Raw genomic sequence first — 24,006 nt, 5'->3', positions numbered from 1 at the left:
TAGAGAGGAGCAACCAGCCTTATGAACTAACCTTCATGAGGAGGTCTGTAGGAGGGAAGATCCCTAGACAGATAGAGAGGAACTAACCTTCATGAGGAGGTCTGTAGGAGGGAAGATCCCTAGACAGATAGAGAGGAACTAACCTTCATGAGGAGGTCTGTAGGAGGGAAGATCCCTAGACAGATAGAGAGGAACTAACCTTCATGAGGAGGTCTGTAGGAGGGAAGATCCCTAGACAGATAGAGAGGAGCAACCAGCCTCGCTGACGGCTCTGCTTGTTCCTGTTATTCACCAGCTGCTTACAAATTTGGCAGTAAATCTCATCTCTACCAAGGCAGGGAAACACAAAACATGATAAGCGATGGTAAACACGATAGACGTAGGAATGTCCCTAACAGCATATTTCTACTATATCTCTGTTGCGATAAAGGACAATATTATATGACAGTTAGTTATGACCTTGCATTGTGATTGTCTGGAAGGCATTCTATATCTACTGATATCAGTACTCCAAATGCATCCACCTTGTTTACCTTCCCTGTTACCTAGCGGCCGCCAGCCGCTGTTACTAACAACGTTATTTGGGTTTTCTATCATAAAGATTCAGAATAATAGTATCATTATAAACTGTGGTATAATAAAAAGAAAAATGCTCAAGGTTAGGCTATATCATGATATCGGCACTGATGTCCTAATCTACTAAAGGCATATATTTATTTGTATGTATATGGCAGTATTTATTTTGTACCTTATGTCTGGTCTTGACAGAGCGTAGCCAACGATGACATGCAGCTTCTGCAAGGATGACATGGGTCGATCCAGAGTAGGCCCCTCTCCGATCATAATGTCCTCTCCATCCTCTCCCTCTTCAACCTGGTGAGGATAAATGAAACCAGACAAGACAAACACGCATTATGTTAAATTGACATGTACTGTATACAAAAGCAATACAGCTTTATGTGCGAGTGCGATGGCGACAGAATGACTCACCTCCTCAAAGATAGTAGATCTTCTCCTCGTTCCTCCGGATTTCTTCTTGTTCTTTCTCAGAATTTTCTGTCGACAACATATTGCAATTCATGACATTAAAATTATTCCGTTATACTGTGGCACCAGATGGCTTTATGAGTAATACTCTGCACTTTAACCACATTAAACCTGGTATCGCTATTTTGGTCAAATTTAAAAAAGAAAATGTATTTATTTTTTCTTCTAAATGTTCAACATAAAAAAATGCATTGTGATGCCACGCATTGTGATCTTGTAGATCAGCTATTTTTGCAGATAGATTCTTATTGGATGTAGTTATGGATTAATAGTAAGATAATAATGCGATATAATAATAAGTGTAAATTCAATGATCACATGAATTCTTTACTAGCCAAGGTTTGTGTATGGCAATGAAATGTACCATTCTTCAAAGTAATCATTAAGTGATTGAATCACTAAGAGTGTACTTAAATATTCCACAAGTCCACACAATCAGAATTAATTACATTTTGCATCAACACATGACCACTCAAAAATAATTTCCTCAGATGCACAGGTAGATTTAAGTTTCACCTGGTCTAATCCCACCAGGTTGCTGAGCCTTCTCGCCCCATGCTTCTGACCCCGGGTATTGATGAGTGGGCTGGCGGGCTCAGATTTAGGCTCGGGTATGTCCCCCATGAAACGCAGAATCATCCACCACACTGTAAGGCATGCCTGGGGGCAGGACAGGAAAACAATGGAGATTTGAGAGAGAGAAGGAGCAGACACAAATGTACAAGAAAAAAGAGGGATGTCATCACGATGGCATATGGTAGGAAAGAAATAGGTGATTTACAACACGTGATAACTCTACATAAGGTAATTATAAAATAATGCTATTTTTGCACTTGCAAATAGTCCATAGTTCATATGCTGTCCATCCTCTCACCAGCGTGTTCCCCTCGTCCTCGTGGGGGAGAAGTGACTGTCTGAGTCTCTGGGTGATGTGACTATGCGTGGTGTTGCCCTGGAAGTGAAGAGCGCTGAACTTGCTGAAGGAAAACTCATGATTGCCATCGTCATAGTCATCATACTCCTCATCTTCATCTTCTTCGTCTTTTGGGATAGAAGGTGGGATGGTAGCAGACACCGGGGTTGGGGCTTGAGCTGGGGCCAGAGCCCGGGCCGAAGTCGGGGATGGGGCTTGAGCTGGGGCCAGAGACCGGGCCGAAGTCGGGGACGGGGCTTGAGCTGGGGCCGAAGCTGGAGTCGGCGCCGGGTCCACAGTCAGCACTGGATTTAGGGCTATTGGTTCCATTGGTTCTGGCTCTGGGGTATGGGTGTTGGTGTCCTCCACTGGCTCTGGAGTGGCACGCTCCCTCTCCAAGTCCTGATAAAATAAACATGAGGGACGGAATAGGATAAAACTCAGTCGCCATATAGTGCTGTGCGATTAATAAAAAAAAGATTGCAATCTAGATTCAGACACCTATGCGATCTCATTTCTAAATTTGAGCAAGAATCGTGCGGCACTAGTTGACTGTTCAATTCATTTTAGTTACTCTTATGTTGAGAGAGACTTGAGAGGTCAAGCACTTTGATGTTGTCCGTTTAAAGCCACAGTAGTTGTCTCCAGGTGCCACATGTTTAATGTAGTAATGTTCAGCAACAGACTAAAGACAATACATATTTTAATGGCAAAAATTGGAATCGTTTGAGAATCGTGATCTTAATTCTTGTGGAGGAAAATCGAGATTCACATTTCAGCAAGAATCGTGCAGCACTATCGCCATATCTCACTAAGGTAAAGTTCAACGTGTTCATTAGTATCCAGTGAATCTAATCTAATCTTAATCTAACATAGATTAACAAACTCCGTTCCTCCAGTTTTCACACATCTGCGATTCAATTCCGACTGGAGGCTCCTGGCTGTATGTCATCCCCCTATCTCTCCCGCCTTTCCTGTCTCCCATGTACTAGTTCCCCTCATTGAGTTTAATCTGGTTTTAGAGGAAGATATTCAGTGTTAATACCATTAGTTCAATTTTAATTAAATGGAGACATATACAACCCATTTAACTTGTTAAATATGGAGAAGTTTAAATTGGCGGCAAACCTCTAAGCCGTCTGGTGCTGGCCCTTGCCGCCCCAACACGGCGAGCGGTCTGACCATATCCTCCACCATCTCCTCGTCACTGTTTGGCTCGGGCTCTTTGGCGGCCAGCTGCGATTGAGCGAGAACTTCTTCCAGTCGGCGTTGGAGCTCCAGAGCATTCTGCTTCTGTGCCTCTTGGTCCTGAAGTGACAGGTGGATCTGAGGAGGAGGGTGGAGAGAGAGAGAGAGAGAGAGAGAAGGGGATAGAGAGAAAAGTATCCTATGTATGAAACGTGCAAAATACAGTGTAAATGCACAAATATCTCATGATGATAATTTCAGTCTCAAGAACATACACTTACATCAGTCCTCATGATGTGTGCGACTGCCCTTCTGCTTTGCCTGTAGCTCTTCCTGGCCAAGTGACCTCGTACCTTCAGTTTGTAACAACCTTCCATTAGTAATCATTCCCTTGAGATTATTATTATTACTGACTGGTACCTTTGTGAGACTGGTAATACGTGACAGAGTTTTAATCATACAATTTGGATTACATTTATATTCATAGGCAATCTCATGACTCACAGTGAATGCAGAAGTCGTGTAACATTACAAAGAACTAGTAAAAACACAGCCACAGTCAAAAGCCACAGTATAGTTTTACACTGCCTATACCTGGCTCTGAATGGTGATTGTCGCTGCTCTCTTACGCTGGTACTGTAGCTGAAGCTGGCGAGCACGGACCTTTGCTACCAGGCGTTCAAAGCCATGCTTGACCTAGAAGGAGCGCCGGACAACGAATCATGAGTGGACTAGGTCAGTGGAACCAAGAAAACACCACAGCACATTTTCAGATTGAATTACCATTACACTGTGGAGTAGCAACTGGAACTGTGTGTAATTTCTACCTAGTGTAGGTAGAATGTCTAATTAAGGGTTGCTCAGGTGGCACAGGGGTAATTTAAGCCCACAACACAATCGGCCTCCTTCAAGGGAGGGAAGCTGGATGAGCCTAGCTCTGTCGCTGCTGTAGCTACTCCTATAGCGGTTGCTCAGAGCGCCTGTTCAGTGGGAGGATGAACTGGGAAGTAGGGCATGTTTCCCCACATGCATTACGCCCTCCTAGTGTTACGACCGACTAGTGAAATTAGGAAGTGAAAAGAAGCAGTAGTGGTCATCAGCAACAAGGGACTGCAGTACTTAGTGTACAATGGGAAGTGGGAATGGTTAAATTGGGAGAAAAGGGGGAAAAAGTGGGAATAATTGAAAGTGGGATTGCATAATAGTAGTACTTCAATATTTAATTAACTTTCATTTGTCTCTGTGAATTCCCCAGCATCCACATTCTGGTGGGAAACATGATGCGTTGTGAGCTTGTAGATCGGAAATGTTGGGGGAAATTATTTGCAGTCCATGCACAGAGCCAACTAGGAGTCCTAGTTGAGTCTAGAGGGTTTAAGACAAGGGACTCCATTTTTGTCGCTGCCTTTACCCGCGACGCGGCCCACAATTCAGCCGCTGCCCGAAAATTTCGAATATAGGAGCTTGCTCTGTCACTTAATAGTATTTTGGTCCTGTGTTTTCCCCTAAATTGCTATTTTGGTCACACACATTTGGGAAGGCGCAAAGTGGAGTTTAAAAGCACCCGTAAACCGCATGCCAAATTAGTTTGGTAAAGAGCGGCGCCTGCATGGAGATGTCCGCGTAGTGCAGGCTGCATCATCTCTCCTTATTCTCCTATGCATCTCTTTGTAATTTTCCTATAATCAGAAGTGAGTGCCTGCCACTTCCTTGTGTCCATTGTGTTTATATCATTTTATAGTCAAAGAAGTTATTTGTGCCAGGCATTGTGCCGCGTGCGCGACAAGTGAGACTTCAAGGCAGCAACACATCACTCTTCTATGGGCTATAGACCGTAAGGCTATGAAGCAATATAGAACTGGGCATAACAGGCAACGGATATGGGATATCTTAAAGGCAATGGCACGTGGACCGGTGATTGGTTTGATTATTGTAACGCCCAAACCACACCTATGCATAATATAACGGGTAACGGAGGTGTTTTAGGGATTTAGACAGGTAACCAAAATACCAACTTTAGTGGTGGAACACCCCTTACCCACTGCTAAATCCCTAAACAGTGTATTTAGAAAGATCGAACGAAAATGGAGCCCAAGGTGACCTCTATTTATAAACAAAGTGAAACCCATCATGTTGTATGAGCTGGGAGATGTCTGCTCTGATGTTCAACGACCTTTCTGAGACGTCTGTCCATCATGTGAGCTCTCCAATGTCTCTGTATGACCACAGCTGCACTCCTTTTATTCACAAAGCACTTTCTACAAAAGGAGAAAATAGACAAAAGTCATCATTGTGTTGATTAATAACTAAATATATGCCACCCATCAATCTTCCTTCACTAAACAAGGCTTAAATTGACATCTCTTGTGATCTCTTGAGTCATGTATCATTCAGATTTTCCATATTCCATTGGCAATGATTTCCTTCCAAAGTTTGCGGGAGGGACCCATTTTTACAAAGAATGCCAAAAAAAAGTGTATGGATCTTGTTTCCCAGGCGGCGGGTTCAAACATTTTCTCTTTGACACAATTGGTTAGAGCTACTGTCAGTCAAAGGTCTCAAGCATTGAACGTCACTGTACCAAAGCCCGCCCATATTGCATACCGTGTCCCGATTGGCCACACCAGTTCTCTGGTGTAGGAAATGGGCGTACAATTGAGCCTCTCCAGACTGTAATCCGCCGGCAGGCAATTTCTTTTTGCCAACGGATGATTCGGTCTGGCTTATTAGCCAGGCTAAGGCAACCTGGCCTGGCAAATATCTCTGCTCTGAGGAGCACACTTTTTGTTGCCTCCCTTTATTATAGTAATGTAAATAAATACTTCTACATCTGTACTGAGGCTATGGGGAATGTATGCGTCATATATGTGTTACATACTGTAAGTGTATTATATCCATAGAGTTATAATATATCTAGAGGGTGGACTGCCCTGCCCACCCCCAGCTATTCATTTCAGTGAAAGTTGCTCAGTGGCGTTTGAAACACCCGGAAGTACCCCAAATAAGGGACCGCATCATGTCATTTCATACTGCTGTCATACCTGTCATGGTATCCCAGCATGACTCTCTGTATGACGAGAGCCTTCCTGTTGAGTTCATCCTCTCGCGCGCGCTCCAGGAGAGAGTCATGTGCATCCTGAAATTGGGTGAAATGTCATTAAGATAATACCTCTGCTAAGACTGTGTTTCAATTCATGAGCTGATCCAAGTCCAACAAACAAACAAAGTCCATTTAAAGTCAAACTGAAAGCATAAATCTGTACAATTGCTTCTTGCACATTCTACCTATTTTTTGAGGGGCGCTAGCCCCTCTTATATCCAGCTTTTGGTGTGTGTGCACAAACTTTGTCCTACACAAACATTAAATTCCCATTGACAATGAATGGATAATTTTACGTCATAGTGTCTCAGTGTCTGAGAAAATATACAGTGTCTATTTTACGTCATGATGATGTACGATGATAAGAGCGCCCTCACTTCACACGGGTGTGATTTTTTCATACCATCCAACCAATGATGAACATTCATAATGTTGTCAATTAGCATGAGGCCATAAGTTCATAGTATTGTTATCACATGACAATGTGTTAACGCCTGGAAAACAAGGGGAAATTATACAAGTTTTCTGCACCTTGAGGAACATCTTGGTCTTGCCTATTTTCCAGTCTCCCCCTTCTGTTATGGTAGCCTTGCAGATTGCTTGACAACAGGCCACAGTTGTTGCCTAAAGGGTCAACAAAACATCTTACATTTGAACATAATTTGACACTTAAAGGACCACTTCACCACTTTTCAACTTCTCTTCCTATAATTGGTCCTCACTAATGTTCATGATAAAATACCACCATTTTTTTCTACTCAGTCTGTGTCTCATAGGAAGGCTGTGGGCAGTTCAGAAACCTGTCCACCAGTGACATCATCGATGGTGAATCCAAGCTAATAGAAACGGCAGGCTTTCTTTTCCTGAAAAGTTGCAATGCAAAAGTTGAAGCCATCGTTCTCACGATAATACAAATCTAAATATATTTTAAAACAAATCTTGTTTAAAAAAAAATCTGCCTAATGATGATGTCACTGGTGGACGGGTGTCCGAACTGCCCAAAGCCCTCCTATGAGACACAGACTGAGTAGGAAAAAATTGTGGTGTTTTATCATGAACATTAGTGAGGACCAATTATATGAAGAGATGTTGAAAAGTGGTGAAGTGGTCCTTTAAATAAGGTAGTGAGTCGCACACAGTGCAACCCACTACCCACACAATGCTGGTTAATACTGTATGTTACGTATATATCACAGTCAGTCACCTAGCATCTTAAGCACTATATTAACATCATCATGAGTAGGCCATGACTTACTGTTTTAGGGTCACAGATTGTCGTTCTGAGAAGCACTCTGTAACGTTGTAGGAACTCTTTGAAGGTATGTTGAATTGGAAATCCCAACTTCCGGACACGGATGGTGTCTACCATACCAGAATACCTCAGCTGGCGCGTACACAACGCCCTGTCAAATGTCTGAAGGTGACACGAATGAATGAATGATACTGTAACATGGCACAGAACTGCTCAGTGAAAGAATAAACAATGGGTTCAAATGTGATTTTAGCTCGGACTTCATGTCTGCACTCTGCATGATTCGATTTGTATTGAGGGATTATGTGGGCAAAAGGACAATAAAGGTTGCATGCCATTTGATTTTATTATTTATTTCTGACATATGGATAACACTATACTGATGACGTCAGTAAGAAAGGGAGCCCCTTTGATTTCAATTATAAAATATGAAAGTTAAATATTTTAAAAGGTAAATTCACATAGGTGAATTAGATGCACAGAGGTTCTTCGTTGGCCTACAGGTAGTCTTGCGTAGCCAGACAACTATTCCACAATGGCATATATATATATATCTTTATTTTTTCATATCCATTTCTGCTAAGCAGCAAGCTACATGCTTAGATGATAGAAGTGGGGAGGAGGCTTCACTTCCGCTTTATCACTTGCTCATGATCAGAGCTTCCGTTCTCCAGACTGTATGACGGAAGCATTGTAATTGTAGCATTGTAAGCAAATTGTGGGAGGCAAGAGTCTGACCACGCGAGACTAGCATACAGGGTATGTGCAAAATATTTTGCCGCTGAGCAGTCCAGAGGTTTGTGAGGATAGCTCCGGAAACACAGAGACACACTTTGTGTGGTGTTATTATATATTATATGTTCACTATTTTTTATATAATATATATTTTATTTTATTTGATATCTGTTTTGCCAATAGGGGGCCACAGCCAGAGGCTATGCTATTTGGGGGTCCTGGGCATTTAGGAACTCACATTGGACTGCTTATCGTCGTTGGGCTTGAAGCAGCGGATGAAGAACGGCTGGCAGGCAGACAGCTTCTTCATCAGGGATTCCAGAGACTGGCGGAACTGAGCACTCAGCGTCGGCATCTGCTTGCGGCCATCAGCCTTGCCCTGTGAAGTCACAGGAGGAAGACCACTACTTTTCAATGACGCATACAATAACGACTATTTATGTATTTGTTTTAGAAATAGCCAATTATTTTTACCGCCTTTTTCTCCCAATGTAGGCGTTACGCCAATTGTCTCCAGACTGCTATTGTAGCCTACCCTACTGGCTCACTGGATACAATGATGATTTGCCATAGTCCATCACACAGATTAGAAACCTTTCAGCACTTTTAGCAACTGTGACTGTTAAAAGCTATGTCCATGTACACTGGTTTCTGACATGATCATAGATTAGACTCTTTTTGAGTTGGCTCTTTAGAATTAAAGTTACACTTGTTTCATACCCGCAGAGAACCCTTGGGTGTCATGACAATCTTGCTGTTGCCGGTGCTCTTCACTCCATTGATCTTAAGCTCAGACTCAAAAATCACATGAAGTAACTTATTTGTGGACGACTCAATGGTCTTCATGATGTCAGAACTGATCGCGTCTCTGTTCTTCTCCAAGAATCCTTGAATACAAAAAAGAAAAAGAAAAAAGAACCTCAAATCATTACTCAGCTATTGTTTGCGGGCCAGGATTATTATGTCTAATGAGATATTAAATAAGGAAGGTCAAGTGATTAGTTTGTGTACCTTCTGACTCGTAGTGAACTACTCCAGCGAAATGGCGGATCCCAAAATCTGTGTCGTGCTCGCTCTTAGAGGGGATGTACATGATGTTTCTGCAATGCTGCTGGTTCATCTTGTTCAGCATAGTCATGTCTGTGCCCTGTTCACCCGACAAAAACAATCATCAATAACCCCTCTACTAGTGTAGTGAACCACCAAATCTCATTTCACCCATCATATTAATTACAGCCAGGCTAGAAATCCTGGGTCCCTGACACCTGGGCTCTGAGGCTACCTGAACTCATAAGTTAAAACTGAGTGAGTTGACACATTTATTCAAGCTTAAAAAGATATACTGAGCAGCATAAGCATATTCTAAAATGATCTCCTACTCAATCATTACTTGACATGACGAGAACAACAACAGGACGATACCTTTGGGAAATGACTCTCCTCATCAATGAGCGCCAGCAGGTTACAGGATGTCCCGGCCAACAGGTCCAGGGTCGGCTGGTTGTCGCAGAATCCGATGTAGTTCCAGACGATGCCCTCCTTCAGGTACTCATCCTGCTCCAGCTTGAAGATGTGATGCACAAAGAACTGCTGGAGCTGCTCGTTGGCAAAGTTGATGCACAGCTGCTCAAAGCTGTCAAATCAAGCGGTGATATTTATTGAGTTAATTTAGAAATGGCTATAGGTGTAATCTACTGTGGTAGAGCAGTGGTTCTCAACCTTTTCAGGCCATGACCCCCCAAAATGAACTGGGAACCCCCACCCTGACAACTTGCCTGTAGAAGTTGAGGCATTCCATTTTTTTGACTCGGTTACCCAGTTAAACATTGTGAAAATAGCCGATCTACAAGCTCCTCAGATAAACATTATGAAAATAGCCGATCTACAAGATCACAACGAATCACGTTGTGAGGCGTTGTGAGCTTGTGGATTGGCTATTTTCACAATTTTGCCTCATTCTTATATTATTTGACAATTTGGCCAATGTTTGACCAGTTTTTATAGTAGTTTGTTGATTACTTAATTTCATTTTTCTTTCTTTCTTTCTCCCCCCTCCCCCATAGGTTGAGAACCACTGGTATAGAGTATAGTCTTCAGCTAGAAGTGAGACCTCAACATCACCTGTTTATTTCAAAGTCCTCGAAGCCAAAGATATCCAGCAGGCCGATGGACTGAGAGGAATGTTTGGGGCGTTTGGCTGCCGTCTTATTGATGACGCTGTTGATTTTCTTGACGATCCATATGAACAGTTTGTTGTATATTGCCTGGAAGAGTCACAGACCCATCATTTAAGTTGTAATGTACAGGACCCAGATGTTGAAAAATGAAAGCCATGGAGCACACAAGTTGTGTTATGTTTTGTTCTGATAGTAAATAACCAGTGGCTGGCCACCGTTACCTTGACAAAGGCGTCTCTGCAGTCAGAGGCCTGTTCAGTGCTGAGCGGTTTAGTCACCCTCTCCCTGTTGGTGTGGAACGACCGATGGGTCAGACTCTTAGAAAGGGATGCACTCTGTACCTGAAGAAAAAGGAGAAAATATTGTACAGAGATACCAAATATCTCCTAATATCTCCTTAAATATTACCTTTTGTGCAGCCAATATTTATTTCAACCCCAAAAAAGGAAAATCTGCATTCAGCTCCAACAATAGCTCAGCAAGTAAGGAATCCAATGAATGTACTCTGTATAAACATCATACTTCATACAAATGAAGTCATTCTGACTCTGTTATTTGAATTATTACCATTAATTTCAGAGAGACAATAGACACTGATTTACTGCTGTGTTAGAAGCATTCCTCTTCACTCATATCCACATGACACAGATGTGAGGTATTTTTGTTCTAGGTATAAATAATAGTGCAAGGAGAGAAAGGCTCACCTCAAGGAGTTTAGCCGCAAGGCTGAAGTGTTCTGAGGTGCTGACATCAGAGCTATCCATGTTACTGGAGGTCGTAGCTGGTGGGAAACATGAAAAGAGGATCAATCTCTTCTATAAGAAATTAACAATATAACATGTAAAGAGTAAAGTTGCACTATACAATTTTGGACTATTAGGTAGATAAATTATATAATATATATTTCTATTGTATTAAGCTCTTGAGCATGTACAATGCATAGCCTAATGTGCATGGGCATCTTGGTTAAGGGACTTTTTTGCCCTGAATTTCGCTTCTCGGGCAGCACTTACTACCAGGCTGTGCACTGCCCTGGCAATCAATTGACAATCAAATTTGAAATAGTTATGGTTAGATTTAGGGCCACGTTTGTTGTTAAGGTCTGCCGAAGTTGTCAGGATTTGTACCAATCTTCTCGCAGTTTTCTCTCTGATTCAGTGGCAGGTAGTGTCACTTTAGAAATGTTGCAGTGTTCTCCTGGTCTTTGGTAAGGAGGTGGGTTGATTTGGGTTTCTCATGTGGTTACGACAGAGGAAGGAGATTCATAGACAAAGTAATTGTTTGAAAGCTGTTTAAAAGTACAGGAAGAGTGGATCTGGGGGGAGAATCTCAACTTTGTTAAATTGTCTCAGTGAAACTCCTCACTGTCAAAACACGGCTGACAAATCTGTGTGTCCCCAGGCCAGCAGTAGTGAATGGCAGTGACAGGGACCACAGGCAATAACAAAATTGCAAAGAAAATATGGAAAAGTGAGTGTGTGACTTTCAACTTTTTGAAGGTTTTCAAACCTTCATATCGGATCTTACTCGTAACATGGCATCACCTTACTATCTCTGATATTTTATAATTCTGAACGAACTATACGACTGTGTAATCCACTCCAGCTGAACTAGAGAACACCAGAGAGGCTCCACCTTCGAAGCCGACGTTCCCCAGATGCAGTATGGCTGCCAGCAGCTGGAGGATTTCCAAGCACTGGGTCTCTGTGAAGGTCAGGATCTTCAAAGCAGAGCGGATTCGTGTGTAGTCCTTGGCATCTTCACGTGCCTCACACAAGATACAGTCACCCTGCACAATGATCAGACGAGTTATAGGGAGATCATATCAACTGTTATTTGGTTGTATGTGATTTTCTTTTTTTGTTTTGTTCGGGGAGCACTTGTTTTGTTTCACGCAATTTTTTGAGATTCGTAAACAAGCCAGCAAGGCCTTGAGGCTCATGAGGCCCGCTCGAGCAAGCCGCTAGGCCAGTGAGTGCCAGCATAGGTTATCACGTGAAACAAAACAACTAAACAAGCACTCCCTCTGTGCGTCTCTCGGTCCGTGCTTCATTCACCCGCTCCGTCTGCACGTCTCAGCCAATCACAGTGATCAGGGGTGGAAAATGTCATTAGGACACATGCCTGTGACATTCAGTAAGATTACGGTATGTTTAAAGGCTCTATGAGTTTGCTTTACCTACTTTTAAATGCTATATTGATTATAATTGTCAGATGTATCTTACACAGCAATACCAGATCCACATTTTGTACACATCTGTCACGAATTTGCTGAGAGCATTTTTTGGGGAGTCTGGTTAATTTTATTTTAGAACTTGGGTTTCCAAATTGAACTGTAATTACCCTTGTGAGGAATTTGTATTTTGCGGCGTCCTCCAGGCACAGAGTCTTCTTCTGCTCTGCTGTCATCCCTGCCAGCATGGAGTAGAACATGTGGTAGTTCCTCTCCCCCTGGGCCTGGGGTTGTGCAACAACAATTCACTTTTACAATTGTAAAATTCTGAGTGTTCATTTAACTCTGAGAGCGTGCAAATGGAGCCAAATTGACCCTTTAGGTCCATTTGGATCCATTTGCACACTGAGGATTTTACTGTGTACAAATAACTACATAATGAGTGATTTAAATATTACACACAAAACCAAATCAAGGGAATAAGCTGCTTTCATGTTTCCCTAAGTGTATGCACAATATTGTGAGAAAATACACTTATAGCATTAATGGTCTGTTTTCTTCACAGTAACATTGACATCCAATCTGTGATGATCATAGAATTATCTTACAAACAGTACTGTATGTCAAGAACTACCATAATCAAATATGTTTAACAACCAAAAAGTGGATGGATCAGATATCCACTCTGATAGGGATTAAACGTTTAGAACTCTTGACCCAGGCAATAACTAAAGTACATTATTTAATTACCTATACTATATACCTTTATTGAGTATGGATTGACCATAGGGAACGATAAGGAAAAGTAAGCTCTGACTACTGGGTGTGTATTTACTTGATGGCAAACACGGGACTTCTCCAGGAGGTACTGCTCCACACATGCACCTTCAATGACTCCATCTTTGTTGAAGAAGATCTCCAAGTATTTCCCGAACCGACTCGAGTTGTCATTATGAACAGTTTTGGCATTTCCAAAAGCTGTAGTAGGGTGCACAAGAGTAGATTTTTTTATTGTATTTTGACTGTTTTAGTGTGTGTTTTAGTGTGTGTTTTAGTGTGTGTGTGTGTGTGTGTGTGTGTGTGTGTGTGTGTGTGTGTGTGTGTGTGTGTGTTACCGCCATTATAGTACCTTCTAGAATTGGGTTGGACTCCAGTATCTGCTGTTCAATCCAGGAGTGTTGACCGCTAACTGCAGCAAGGAACTGCAGAATCAACTTAGTGCTCTCTGTCTTTCCTGCTCCGGACTCACCACTGAGAGAGAGAGAGAGAGAGAGAGAGAGAGAGAGAGAGAGAGAGAAAAAAGTCAAAAGCGGAAGGAATTCACAGAAACAGAAAGTATTTCGTATTATCGTGTATACAGTACAAGATAAGATGGGATAAGATGAGATGAGATAAGATACAACTGTATTGATCTCTGAAGGGAAATGCAGGTGTCATGACAGCACCATAAAGAGTAATAAGAATGAAACACAAGAAAGGTAATACGAGGAAAGGTCAAGAAGTTATGAACCAAACCAAAGATGAAAAAAAATAAAAAATAGAGGGAGCTTATATTCTGAAAACAGAACTACTACTACTACTACTGCTGCTCCTACTACACAGTGGCGGCAGGGTCTCAGGGGTAGAGTGGCCGGATGGGGGGCGTACGTGCCGAGGTTTCCAGTTCGATCTTGGGTTCCCCCAGAGTTAGTGTCCTTGAGCAAGATGCTGAACCCCTAATTGCTCCTGATGTGCAGGTTGGTGCCTTGCATGGTTTCCTCCGCCATCGGTGTGTGAATGGGTGAATGTAATGCACAATCTACGCTTTGGATAAAAGCACTATATAAATGCCCCATTTACCTTTGGATAAAAGCACTATATAAATGCCCCATTTACCTTTGGATAAAAGCACTATATAAATGCCCCATTTACCTTTGGATAAAAGCACTATATAAATGCCCCATTTACCTTTGGATAAAAGCACTATATAAATGCCCCATTTACCTTTGGATAAAAGCACTATATAAATGCCCCATTTACCTTTGGATAAAAGCACTATATAAATGCCCCATTTACCTTTGGATAAAAGCACTATATAAATGCCCCATTTACCTTTGGATAAAAGCACTATATAAATGCCCCATTTACCTTTGGATAAAAGCACTATATAAATGGATAAAAACACTATATAAACGCCCCGTTTACCTTTTACTACAACTAGTAATAGTTATCGCTTGATCCTTTATCCATCAATGTCGGCCTGTTACCAAAAACCTTGGAGACTTATTTATTAGAATGTGGATATTCTTGCCTGATAATGCAACACTGGCTCTTCTGGTTGCGTCTCATGTTGTGGTAACAAGTGTCCGCGATGGCAAAGACATGTGGGGGGAGCTCTCCAAGCTTGCGACCATGGTACAGCCTCACCTGCAGAAAAGCACAATATTAACCACTTAACCCACATGATCCCCACCTGAAAATGTTTTGTACCAGGGACTCCCAGATGAGAGCTAAAAAAAGAAGCAAAATGATTCAACATTTTGCAAAAAATTCAAGATAAAAAATAAATAAAAAAGATGTACAAGCTTGCAGTGCAGCAAAAAGTGATGCGCTGTGAGCTTGTATATCTGCTATTTGTGTTCTAAAACCTGAAAGTATGTTGCTATAGCTTCAATTTAAAATTACACAGAAGCTTTCCCCGATTTTAACGGGTTAAGGCAGAAAGTATGTATCAGTTCTAGGTTCAGACTTGCCTGGTCACCAGTATAAATGGGTAGTTCCTGGTATGGGTTCACTGCCACCAGCACGGAGCCTGTGTATGTCTGATAAGAAACAGAAAATAACAGCGCGACAATAAACTTTGATGGCTGTCAATATAATTACAAGATAGCAGCAAAATAACATGTCCTTACTGGAAATACAGTATTTCACGAGAAAGTCACATTTAGCAATACTGTATTGTCGCTGTCCAGGCAGAAACATTGTATCTCCATATTTCATTTATTTATTTATTTTTTTAAATAAATGATTGCCCATACGTATGCATGTATTTTGCTATTATTGAAAAGGTTTGATCAAGGTTGAACCAGGCTGAAAGTGGTTAAGTCTAGTCTGTGCTGGATTTTATAAATATTTAAACTAATCAATGAAAAGTATTAACACAGTCTTGCGACAAAACAATAATAACTACATTGGATCCATTGGAAGGCAGGTGATTTCTTTACATTTCCAGAAAAGTAATCTGTTTTGGACATACAAGGTTTCCACCTGACAGCCATGGAATCTGAGACAAGAAGGGACAGGTGAAGTGTTTGGAGCAGGTGCACTTCCTGCATTTCTCTGCCTGGAAATGTTTGACCGTTCATACAGTACAGAGGCCATTTGGCTCTTGCGTCATGCGACTGGATGGGGTGGGGTTCCCACTCCTCTTACGTCATGTGACTAGATAGGGTGGGGTTTCCCCACTCCTCTTACGTCATGTGACTGGATGGGGTGTCGATTCCCACTCCTCGCCAGAATAACAATTTAGGCATTTAGCAGACACCGTTAAAGGTATAAGTGATTTCACTTATTCAAATATCACTTCTTTTTTTGTTTTGTTGTGATAATCCTCCCTACTATAGAGTGTGCTGACCATATAAGAAGTTCCTCCCTGTCCCCAGTTAACCCCTGGCCCAGCCTTCATCCAATCAGGATAGAGAGGGGCCTTCCGCCAATCTTGATCGAGCGGGGGCGGGCCTTAGTGTGTGTGCTGTTGGCCTGTCTTGTGTCCCCCCACTGTAGTGCGTGCATGTGCACATCTTGTTACCGGGCGGACCGGGGGGTTTTCCAAATCACCCAAATCACTGAATGCTCCTTTAATTCAGAGCGACTTACAATAAGCAAGGACAACACAAGGTAATACATCAAATGCATAGAAATAGTAATCTGGGATCATAAGCCAAGAACCTATCATCAGTCTAACAGTAAAATATCCAAACAAAATCCATGTAAACACTATAGGATGCCAGGTCAATAATGACCTGGCATCTGTCTACATAACATGCAAATAAAGTAGAATATGGCTAATGAACAGGTTCTAAATAATCCAACAAGACGATTAAAATAATTTTAAAATAACACTAAGTAAGATAAAAGATGATCAAACACTGAGCTGCTGGCACTAGATGTCTCCATGGGATCTCTGAGTGAGCACATCTATCAATGAATATGGACAGTCGATATATGAATGAAAATGGTGTCTATCATGTGTATGCTTAGATATATAGGCCTACACAGCAAAATCACCAGGGTTAATTTAACAAAAATGGACATACAGTAAACCCATTCAGAGAATGCATGTTGTGGTAGCATGTTGGATCTTATGGATCCATTTGGCTTCATTTGTACACTCAGAGTTAAATGAACAATCAGGATTTTACAGAGTATACTGGTATGTTGAGGAAGGAAGTAAGGAACCTACATAGATGAGGCCTTGCTTATGTCGGACCATCAGGTTCCGTAGGAGTCCAGCCTCGGTGAGGTCACCCAGGCGGATCATGTCGTCCACCCCCTCCACTGACGTAGGGTGCATGACCCTGAGCGAGGTCTGCTCCTCCAGGGAGAGATTGTGTTCCTGCGGAAATGAATGGAGTCAGGCATACGATAAAAAAAAAATCACACTCAAAACACTCAAACACACAAAGCTGTGTATAGGAGGGGCTAGCGCCCCTTACTTAAAGGGTAAGACCACTTTCTTAGAGGTGTGGGCTGTTTTCTTACCTTATTATGGGCAAACTAGAATTATTTCGCTCTGTTGCGTTGTTTATTAGCAATTTAAGAAATACAAAATGCAAAATACAAAAAGAAATACAAAATACAAAGTCTCATTGACTTCCATTGTAACGGGGAAACAGCTCTCAATGTCACTCTTTTAGCACATAAACAAACGCAACAAAAGCTGATTCTGACAGTTTATCACATCAGGAAAACTCATGCGGTGCCAGTGTTTATCCTACTCAAGGACGCCCAAATTAATATGTTTTTGCCTGTGGACCCCCATTTGTCCCAGGTAGCCTACTCCCCATAGTAGATTAGTGTTTACAAAATATTCCAGATTTTTCAAGATCTTTTGAAAATAGCCTATGTAGAGTTAAAGTGGTTAAAGTGAATTTGATGTGTTTCACTCATTTAGCTGGAACCACCTGGATGTCCCTCAAGGACACCTCTGGGTCCCGAGACCCCACTTTGTGAACCACCGACATATAGAATGCTTTGCATCAAACAGTGGAGTACAATGACAATGATGGGACCCCAAATAGGTTGAGTATAATCTTATGTTGGCAGAAGATTGGACATCTCTGCCTAATTTCAATGTTGCTACAACTGCGGCGAGAACGACCACTAACATACCTACAGTACGGCCACTGCTTTTAGAATCAACCGCGTCACTGATCCGATAATCTCAGAATTTGTTCCACTCAGTGTTAGCAACTGCATTGAATTTAGATTAAACTGAGCAGATGTATCGTGTGCAAAGTATCCAAGATCTCAGATGTGGAGTGTGTGTTTTCTAAAGGGCGCCTTTTGTCTTTTAAATTCCTGAAATAAGACTATACAGACTGTCAAGGTTGAAGCAAGGTGTGATATGGTGTGTAAAAAAACAGCAGTGGTCTTAATAACACACATGCACACACTTACGTTTCCCTCATCGTCGACCAGAATCTGGTGACCAGAACCTGTCACTTTGACCCTGGCTCCGATGAGCACCCCAATACTGGAGTCCACCCACACCCACTCCCCCTGGGAACACGGAAAACAGTACCAGTAGGGTTAATGTTTTTTTGGCTTTCGCCTTTATTTTATATATTTTATGGAGGGACAGACAGTAGGTTGACAGGAAATGGGGAGAGAGATGGGGGGGAAGACATGCAGTAAAGGCCGTCAGGATCGGGAGTCGAACCCGCGGCACACTGCCAGACTGGATTACCAGCCAAGGTGCCTGGACCATTGAGCCATGGCCCAGGCCAGGGTTAATGTTTTATGATGATTCAGTTATTACCACCACACAGTTTACACTTGAAAGTATTTCCTTGAAGGAATTGTATTTCAACAGGAACTTTTTTTTACATTTATTTTAGGAATAAAATATTCTGTGTGATCTGTATCAGAGTATGTAAATACAAAATAATTGTATCCCTGATCTTCACATTGTCTCACCTAGACTGTTAGACATGAATTTTGACCTGGTTGTCAAGATTACATTTATCCCCAGAGCAAGCAGGCAGGCTATATTAGCAAAAGGGTAAAACTGTCAGGACTTGTGCAGGAAAATGTGTGTCTAGTCTCTGTCAATTTGTTCAAATTTGTCAACGGAACGGAACAAGCATAAGATGCATTGGTGTTGATTGAGACTGGAGTCAATTGCCTTCACAAAGTGTTTGTATTGTACAGTGTATTTAATACCTACTCTGAATGTCTTAACTGTTTTCCCTGACAAACACCCGTTATAAATAAATAATAAAATATATAAACGTAATAATAATAATAATAATAACTAGAACTGCACTCTGTCGAGTGCCTACTTGCTTGTTGCACACAAGTAGCAAGCAGAGCGCGCAAGTACTGTCGACCGCTACAAACTGTCAAATCTCAGCTTCTCTCTGAAAGAACGATTGAAATATTGAATTATTAGGTTTAGCTATTTGCTACGTACCTACTTTTTGCATGTAAAAAAGTAGTATTATGAAGTATATCGTAATAAAGATGTGGATTAAAGGACCCAATGCCTTCGATGGTGACGTATATCTCGATCAATGTCGGGTGGATTACAGGAAATGCCTCTATGTATATGTATATGTAATTTGTAAGTTGATTAGTGGTATACTGTGGTTACTTTTGATGCGTATGCACCGTCCCAGCATATGACGTCAGGGTATAACTGGCGTCATATGCTAGCTCTCAATGATGACTAGCTCTCAATGACGACGTAATAAAGATGTGGATTAAAGGTCCCAATCCCAAATGAGTGTAATTGGTTTTCGATGGTGACGTAATGACGATATGTTTTAGTGTCGGGAGGATTAGAGGTAATGCTCCTATGTATGTAGTCTGGCACCACTGCCGTATCAGGCACAAGTAGTCATTACGTCATTTGCTGGGGCGGTGCATACGCATCGTCCTGCGAAACTAGTACTTGCGCGCTCTGCTTGCGCAAGTAATAATGAAACTATCAAAAACAAAACGTTCAAACAAAAGCTGAAATTAAATGAGCAAATCCACTCTGGAAACTAACTGAAACGAAACAAAATTAAACGAGCATTAAGAGAGCAAAATATGAGAAATAAAAACCTATAATTGGCTCTCTCTAATTCCAGAGTCATTATTATCAAACTGAAAAGTAATTCCCTGGAAAAGTCATGACTTCTTCATTAAAGCCCATATACTGTATATCCCATGAGTTTGTACAGAATATGGTATAGAAATCAGGATTAGGAGGGGGCTTACCTTCCTCAGCATCACCAAACCACAGCTTTCCTATTCCCTAAACACAATATAAGCATACATGAGGGAATATTCCATATTTCCATTCATTCCTACACATATTTACGAAATGTGTGTAGGAAATCTAGGAATGGTGTTATGTTGTCAACAATATAACAGCTGACTAATGGCTTCTATTGACTAAACTTTGATGAATTCATAAATCATATTTCATTGGGATATACTAGATAGAATCGCATTTCTGAAATTGAACCTGCACGCAACAGAGTAGAAATGACTGAGTGACGATGCTCAGTGTCATTAAAGAAAACACAATAAAAACCAACAAATTAGCAAATATCCTGTATAAACATTTAATAATTCAGGTTTACCTGAAATCACTTTGTAGTCGATTCTTCATTAAAATCCTAGTTCCAGTCCTTCATTCGCACACAAAGGGATCTTGTGTTTGTACAGTAGCTGAGTGTCGTTAACATAAGGTGGTAACAGTCAACTCAAACTCAAAGTGACAGCAATTTTATGGGACTTTGACTTTGAACTGCACACTCAAGTCGGAAAAAGTGAAACCTTCCTGGTCACTATGTGCACACATACAGTATCAAACCATTACTGTGATTTTAAGGTCAATCTCTCGTCCATGCAATTCGCATACATTAGAAATGGCAGAAATGACTGATGATGTGTCATGTGTATTGTGTAATCCGATCGAATTACTTTCTTCATGGAACAGATTGGGAATACAGTAAACGCCTACATTTCAGTCACAACATGTTGGGTATATATTGTAGATGGCTACATTGCTATTATGAAACAGAACATAGTAGTAGGCTACATTCTAACTAATTCCTTTTTACCTTGAAAAATGCCTTGTGAAACCAAGGAACAGCCTTTGGACCTCTGCGATGTGAATCAGAGGGGCCACTGGTGGACAATCACAGCAATAAAGCTGTAAATACACAATTATGTAATCGAAGGACCAGGTATACCTTCCAGTAGAGTAGCAATTAATATAGTCAGAGGAATTGCCAGCAGACATGTAAATATCCGTTGGATACTTTTATTTAATATGGGCTTCCGGTGTATATCAAAGTATATGAAATGTATCACAATGGTAGATGACTGCGGTACCTTCCAGCCTAGCGAACTTCTAACCTTCTTGAAATTAGCAATTATTAGTCTATAATATCCCACTTTTAAAATTAAAATACTGTTCAGCAATATGTTGGATGAGACGAATAACCATCTAAGTCCATAATTTATTCTGACCACTTCCCAAAAAGGCCCATCTGTCCTGACTCCTGACCCCTTATCCATAATTTATACATTATGGATAATTAGTAGGGACTTAGAAGGTTCTTCGTTCACACTAAATAGTGATTAGACAATAATGGGCTACACATTGATAGGAGTTACCAACTCTCATAAATATTACTAGCTTACCGTGTGAATCTTGTCAAATATGAAAATGGTACATGTTTCACGGAGGGTGAATGACTGTTGGTCAGTTACTGGAAGAAAGTTCCAGATTCTTAGAAAGTCCATTACTATAGGTAGGCTTCTACTAAAACTCTGGGCGGGTCTCAATAAATCAGGCAATTGAACTCATGGCAATAAAGGTTGTGTACAAGCCTACGAGGACGAAAAGAAAATTGGGTGGCAGTTACTATTTACTAGTAGTATAGTATACACAATAAAACTCTGTGTTCATTTAACTCCAAAGTACTCATTATACACTGTACAATCTTTGGCTGTGCAATAGATATGACACCATCACAGCAAATCCTTTAAAACACGGGTAGGCTACTGGACTGATGAACCATAGTTTACACAGGCCACTAATCTGTAGGAGTAGCCCATCAATAGCATATTATAAACAGATATGGATAAGACTGTGATGGGGGGGTATGGATAAGCCATACGTTAACTGTGTGGCAAAAGGTTGTGAGATCATGTGGTTTAAAAACAATGTTGAAACTTTTCAGATGGTGTGCCTTCGATACAGATTTTGCCCCAAATAGAGGCGACATAAGATTTAAGTCATGGATAGAGAAAGATGTCACAACTTACATGTCATTTATACAAAGAAGTTAAATCGATAGTTTCAGATCAATACAGGTCAAACATGGTTTGGAACAGGCTGACTTTTACAGATATCTCCAGGTGCGTCACTATATCAATCAAGAATGTAAATTCAAAGAGTTTTCTGCAGTTGAATCGGAGTTCTTTTTCATACTGAAGTCAGCCCTTACAGTGGAGCCAAGTAAATCCATCTCTGAGTTATATAGTGCCATTTCAGATGCTAAAAATGAAAGCACGTTGTACATCAAAGAGAGATGGGAGAGGGATGCAGGAATTGTACTCTCAGAGGAAGTATGGGGAGGGATCTGGGAGTTCCAGTCTACCTCAACCTGTTCTATGGACTGGAGAGAGCATTGTTGGAAAAATATTATTAGATATTTTAAGACCCCGTATCAGGAAAAATACAAAGGTGATGATAGGCTGTGCTGGAGGCAGTGTGGGGCAAAGAAAGCCAACCACTTTCACATTTTCTGGGGGTGCCCCAAGTTGAGGGTGTTTTGGAACAATATTCACAAATCACTGTGTTCAGTATTTAATACTCCAATACCTTTTAACTTCACAACCTTGTACCTGGGCCACATTGAATGTCTTAACCAGTCGAGATACACAAAGCTACTGCAGGTGCTCTTGGCAGCCAGCAAAAAGTCAATAACAAGAAGATGGCTAACCCCAATCACACCCACAATGGACGATTGGCACGGAATAGTCCTGGATATTTTCAAAATGGAAAAATTAACATACATGCTAAGAACTAGACTAGACAATTTCTACCAAATTTGGAACAACTGGATAGTACACATTGCCCCTCTGAGAGCTGATTTTGTGTGATCTCACTGGCCCTAATAGCCTGCTTTATGATCGTTGTAGAAAATGTTTAAGACACCCTTCCTCCTCTTATGGTCGAAATCCAAAGTCGTTTTGTTTTTGTCCCCCTCAGCAAATATTGTAAATACTTTCGTTTCTTGATTGTTGTTTTTTTTTTGTCTTTTTTCTTTTGTCTGTCTTACTCTTTTTGTCTGCCCGCTCTTTCTTCTTTTTCTCCTTCTGAAATGTACACTCTGAAGCAATATTGCCCTTTGCCCCTGTTAAGTGTTGACCTGATGCCATATGTAGTCCTGAAGAAACCAGGACACAGAGACACTGGAGATGGAGTCACTTGGAGGGGGGAGGGAGGGAAGAGGGGTGAAAAAAAAAATCCTGGGAACTGCACTTGTGTCCTATGTATGCATAGAAATGTTGTTTTTGTACTGCTATTTCCAAATAAAATAAATATTGTAAAAAAATAAATAAAAAAAAAGACTGTGATGGGTGTACCGTCTCTAATGTAGGAGTGTTGCGCTCAACCCAAAATGATAAAGACATGTACAACTAGAAAAAGTGCCCTTCTGGGCACAGGTCTCCACCAGGAGGATAGGACTGTGTGTGATGTTTGGCAAAATGTTTAGGAGTAATATAAACATGTTTGTTTTTTGCAACAATTTTCTTCATTTTGTTGAGGAAATGCAGAGCCAGATCACTCATAGCATCTCTGAGGATAGAATTCTGGATGAGCAGGACATGTGCAGCATTTTGAACGAAACAGGCCACTCCTGAAAACTTTGGAAGGCAATGTTAGCCAATCAGTGTAGAATCTGAGAAATCCAACAGACTCGTCTTGATCACATGACTACAGAGATCGTGTGTACCGATTTGCGTGAGATTTGGATGAAATCTGTGCGACTAACATAAGCAATGTGTTTAGCAGAAATCAGCCTCATGGTGGCGCTATAACCGGCAGATGTGGAGGGATGCAGGGAAAATGTTTTTCCATGGCCTCTAGGGAGTGCGCATACATAAGTTGTATACAGATTGATGCAGTTATAACTAAAAACAGGAATTGGC

General features: G+C 41.2%; 1 protein-coding gene across 1 annotated transcript in view; it reads right to left on the bottom strand.

Annotated features, from left to right (window-relative positions):
- The window catches only part of LOC306943019 (unconventional myosin-VIIb-like), a gene marked incomplete at its 5' end in the record, with an annotated part of 37,583 nt that extends 17,522 nt beyond the window's left edge, over positions 1-20,061 (bottom strand). Inside the window, 28 exons of the mRNA XM_079529224.1 lie at positions 200-326; positions 749-873; positions 991-1,056; positions 1,564-1,707; positions 1,922-2,362; positions 3,089-3,286; positions 3,430-3,501; positions 3,743-3,844; positions 5,322-5,406; positions 6,190-6,284; positions 6,780-6,872; positions 7,504-7,662; positions 8,474-8,614; positions 8,956-9,122; positions 9,247-9,382; positions 9,658-9,868; positions 10,357-10,499; positions 10,634-10,753; positions 11,117-11,193; positions 12,048-12,201; positions 12,756-12,869; positions 13,421-13,563; positions 13,715-13,836; positions 14,876-14,991; positions 15,318-15,386; positions 17,027-17,179; positions 18,244-18,345; positions 20,050-20,061. Coding sequence (XP_079385350.1) covers positions 200-326; positions 749-873; positions 991-1,056; positions 1,564-1,707; positions 1,922-2,362; positions 3,089-3,286; positions 3,430-3,501; positions 3,743-3,844; positions 5,322-5,406; positions 6,190-6,284; positions 6,780-6,872; positions 7,504-7,662; positions 8,474-8,614; positions 8,956-9,122; positions 9,247-9,382; positions 9,658-9,868; positions 10,357-10,499; positions 10,634-10,753; positions 11,117-11,193; positions 12,048-12,201; positions 12,756-12,869; positions 13,421-13,563; positions 13,715-13,836; positions 14,876-14,991; positions 15,318-15,386; positions 17,027-17,179; positions 18,244-18,345; positions 20,050-20,061 — 3,687 coding nt within the window. The remainder of the gene's footprint in view (positions 1-199; positions 327-748; positions 874-990; positions 1,057-1,563; positions 1,708-1,921; positions 2,363-3,088; positions 3,287-3,429; positions 3,502-3,742; positions 3,845-5,321; positions 5,407-6,189; positions 6,285-6,779; positions 6,873-7,503; positions 7,663-8,473; positions 8,615-8,955; positions 9,123-9,246; positions 9,383-9,657; positions 9,869-10,356; positions 10,500-10,633; positions 10,754-11,116; positions 11,194-12,047; positions 12,202-12,755; positions 12,870-13,420; positions 13,564-13,714; positions 13,837-14,875; positions 14,992-15,317; positions 15,387-17,026; positions 17,180-18,243; positions 18,346-20,049) is intronic.
- Positions 20,062-24,006: the final 3,945 nt, after the last annotated feature.

This window comes from Electrona antarctica (genome assembly GCF_951216825.1).
Source record: "Electrona antarctica genome assembly, chromosome: 19".
Classification (NCBI taxonomy): Eukaryota; Metazoa; Chordata; class Actinopteri; order Myctophiformes; family Myctophidae; genus Electrona; species Electrona antarctica.
Note: the sequence above shows the minus strand (reverse complement) of the source record. Positions and strands in the feature narration are given on the sequence as shown.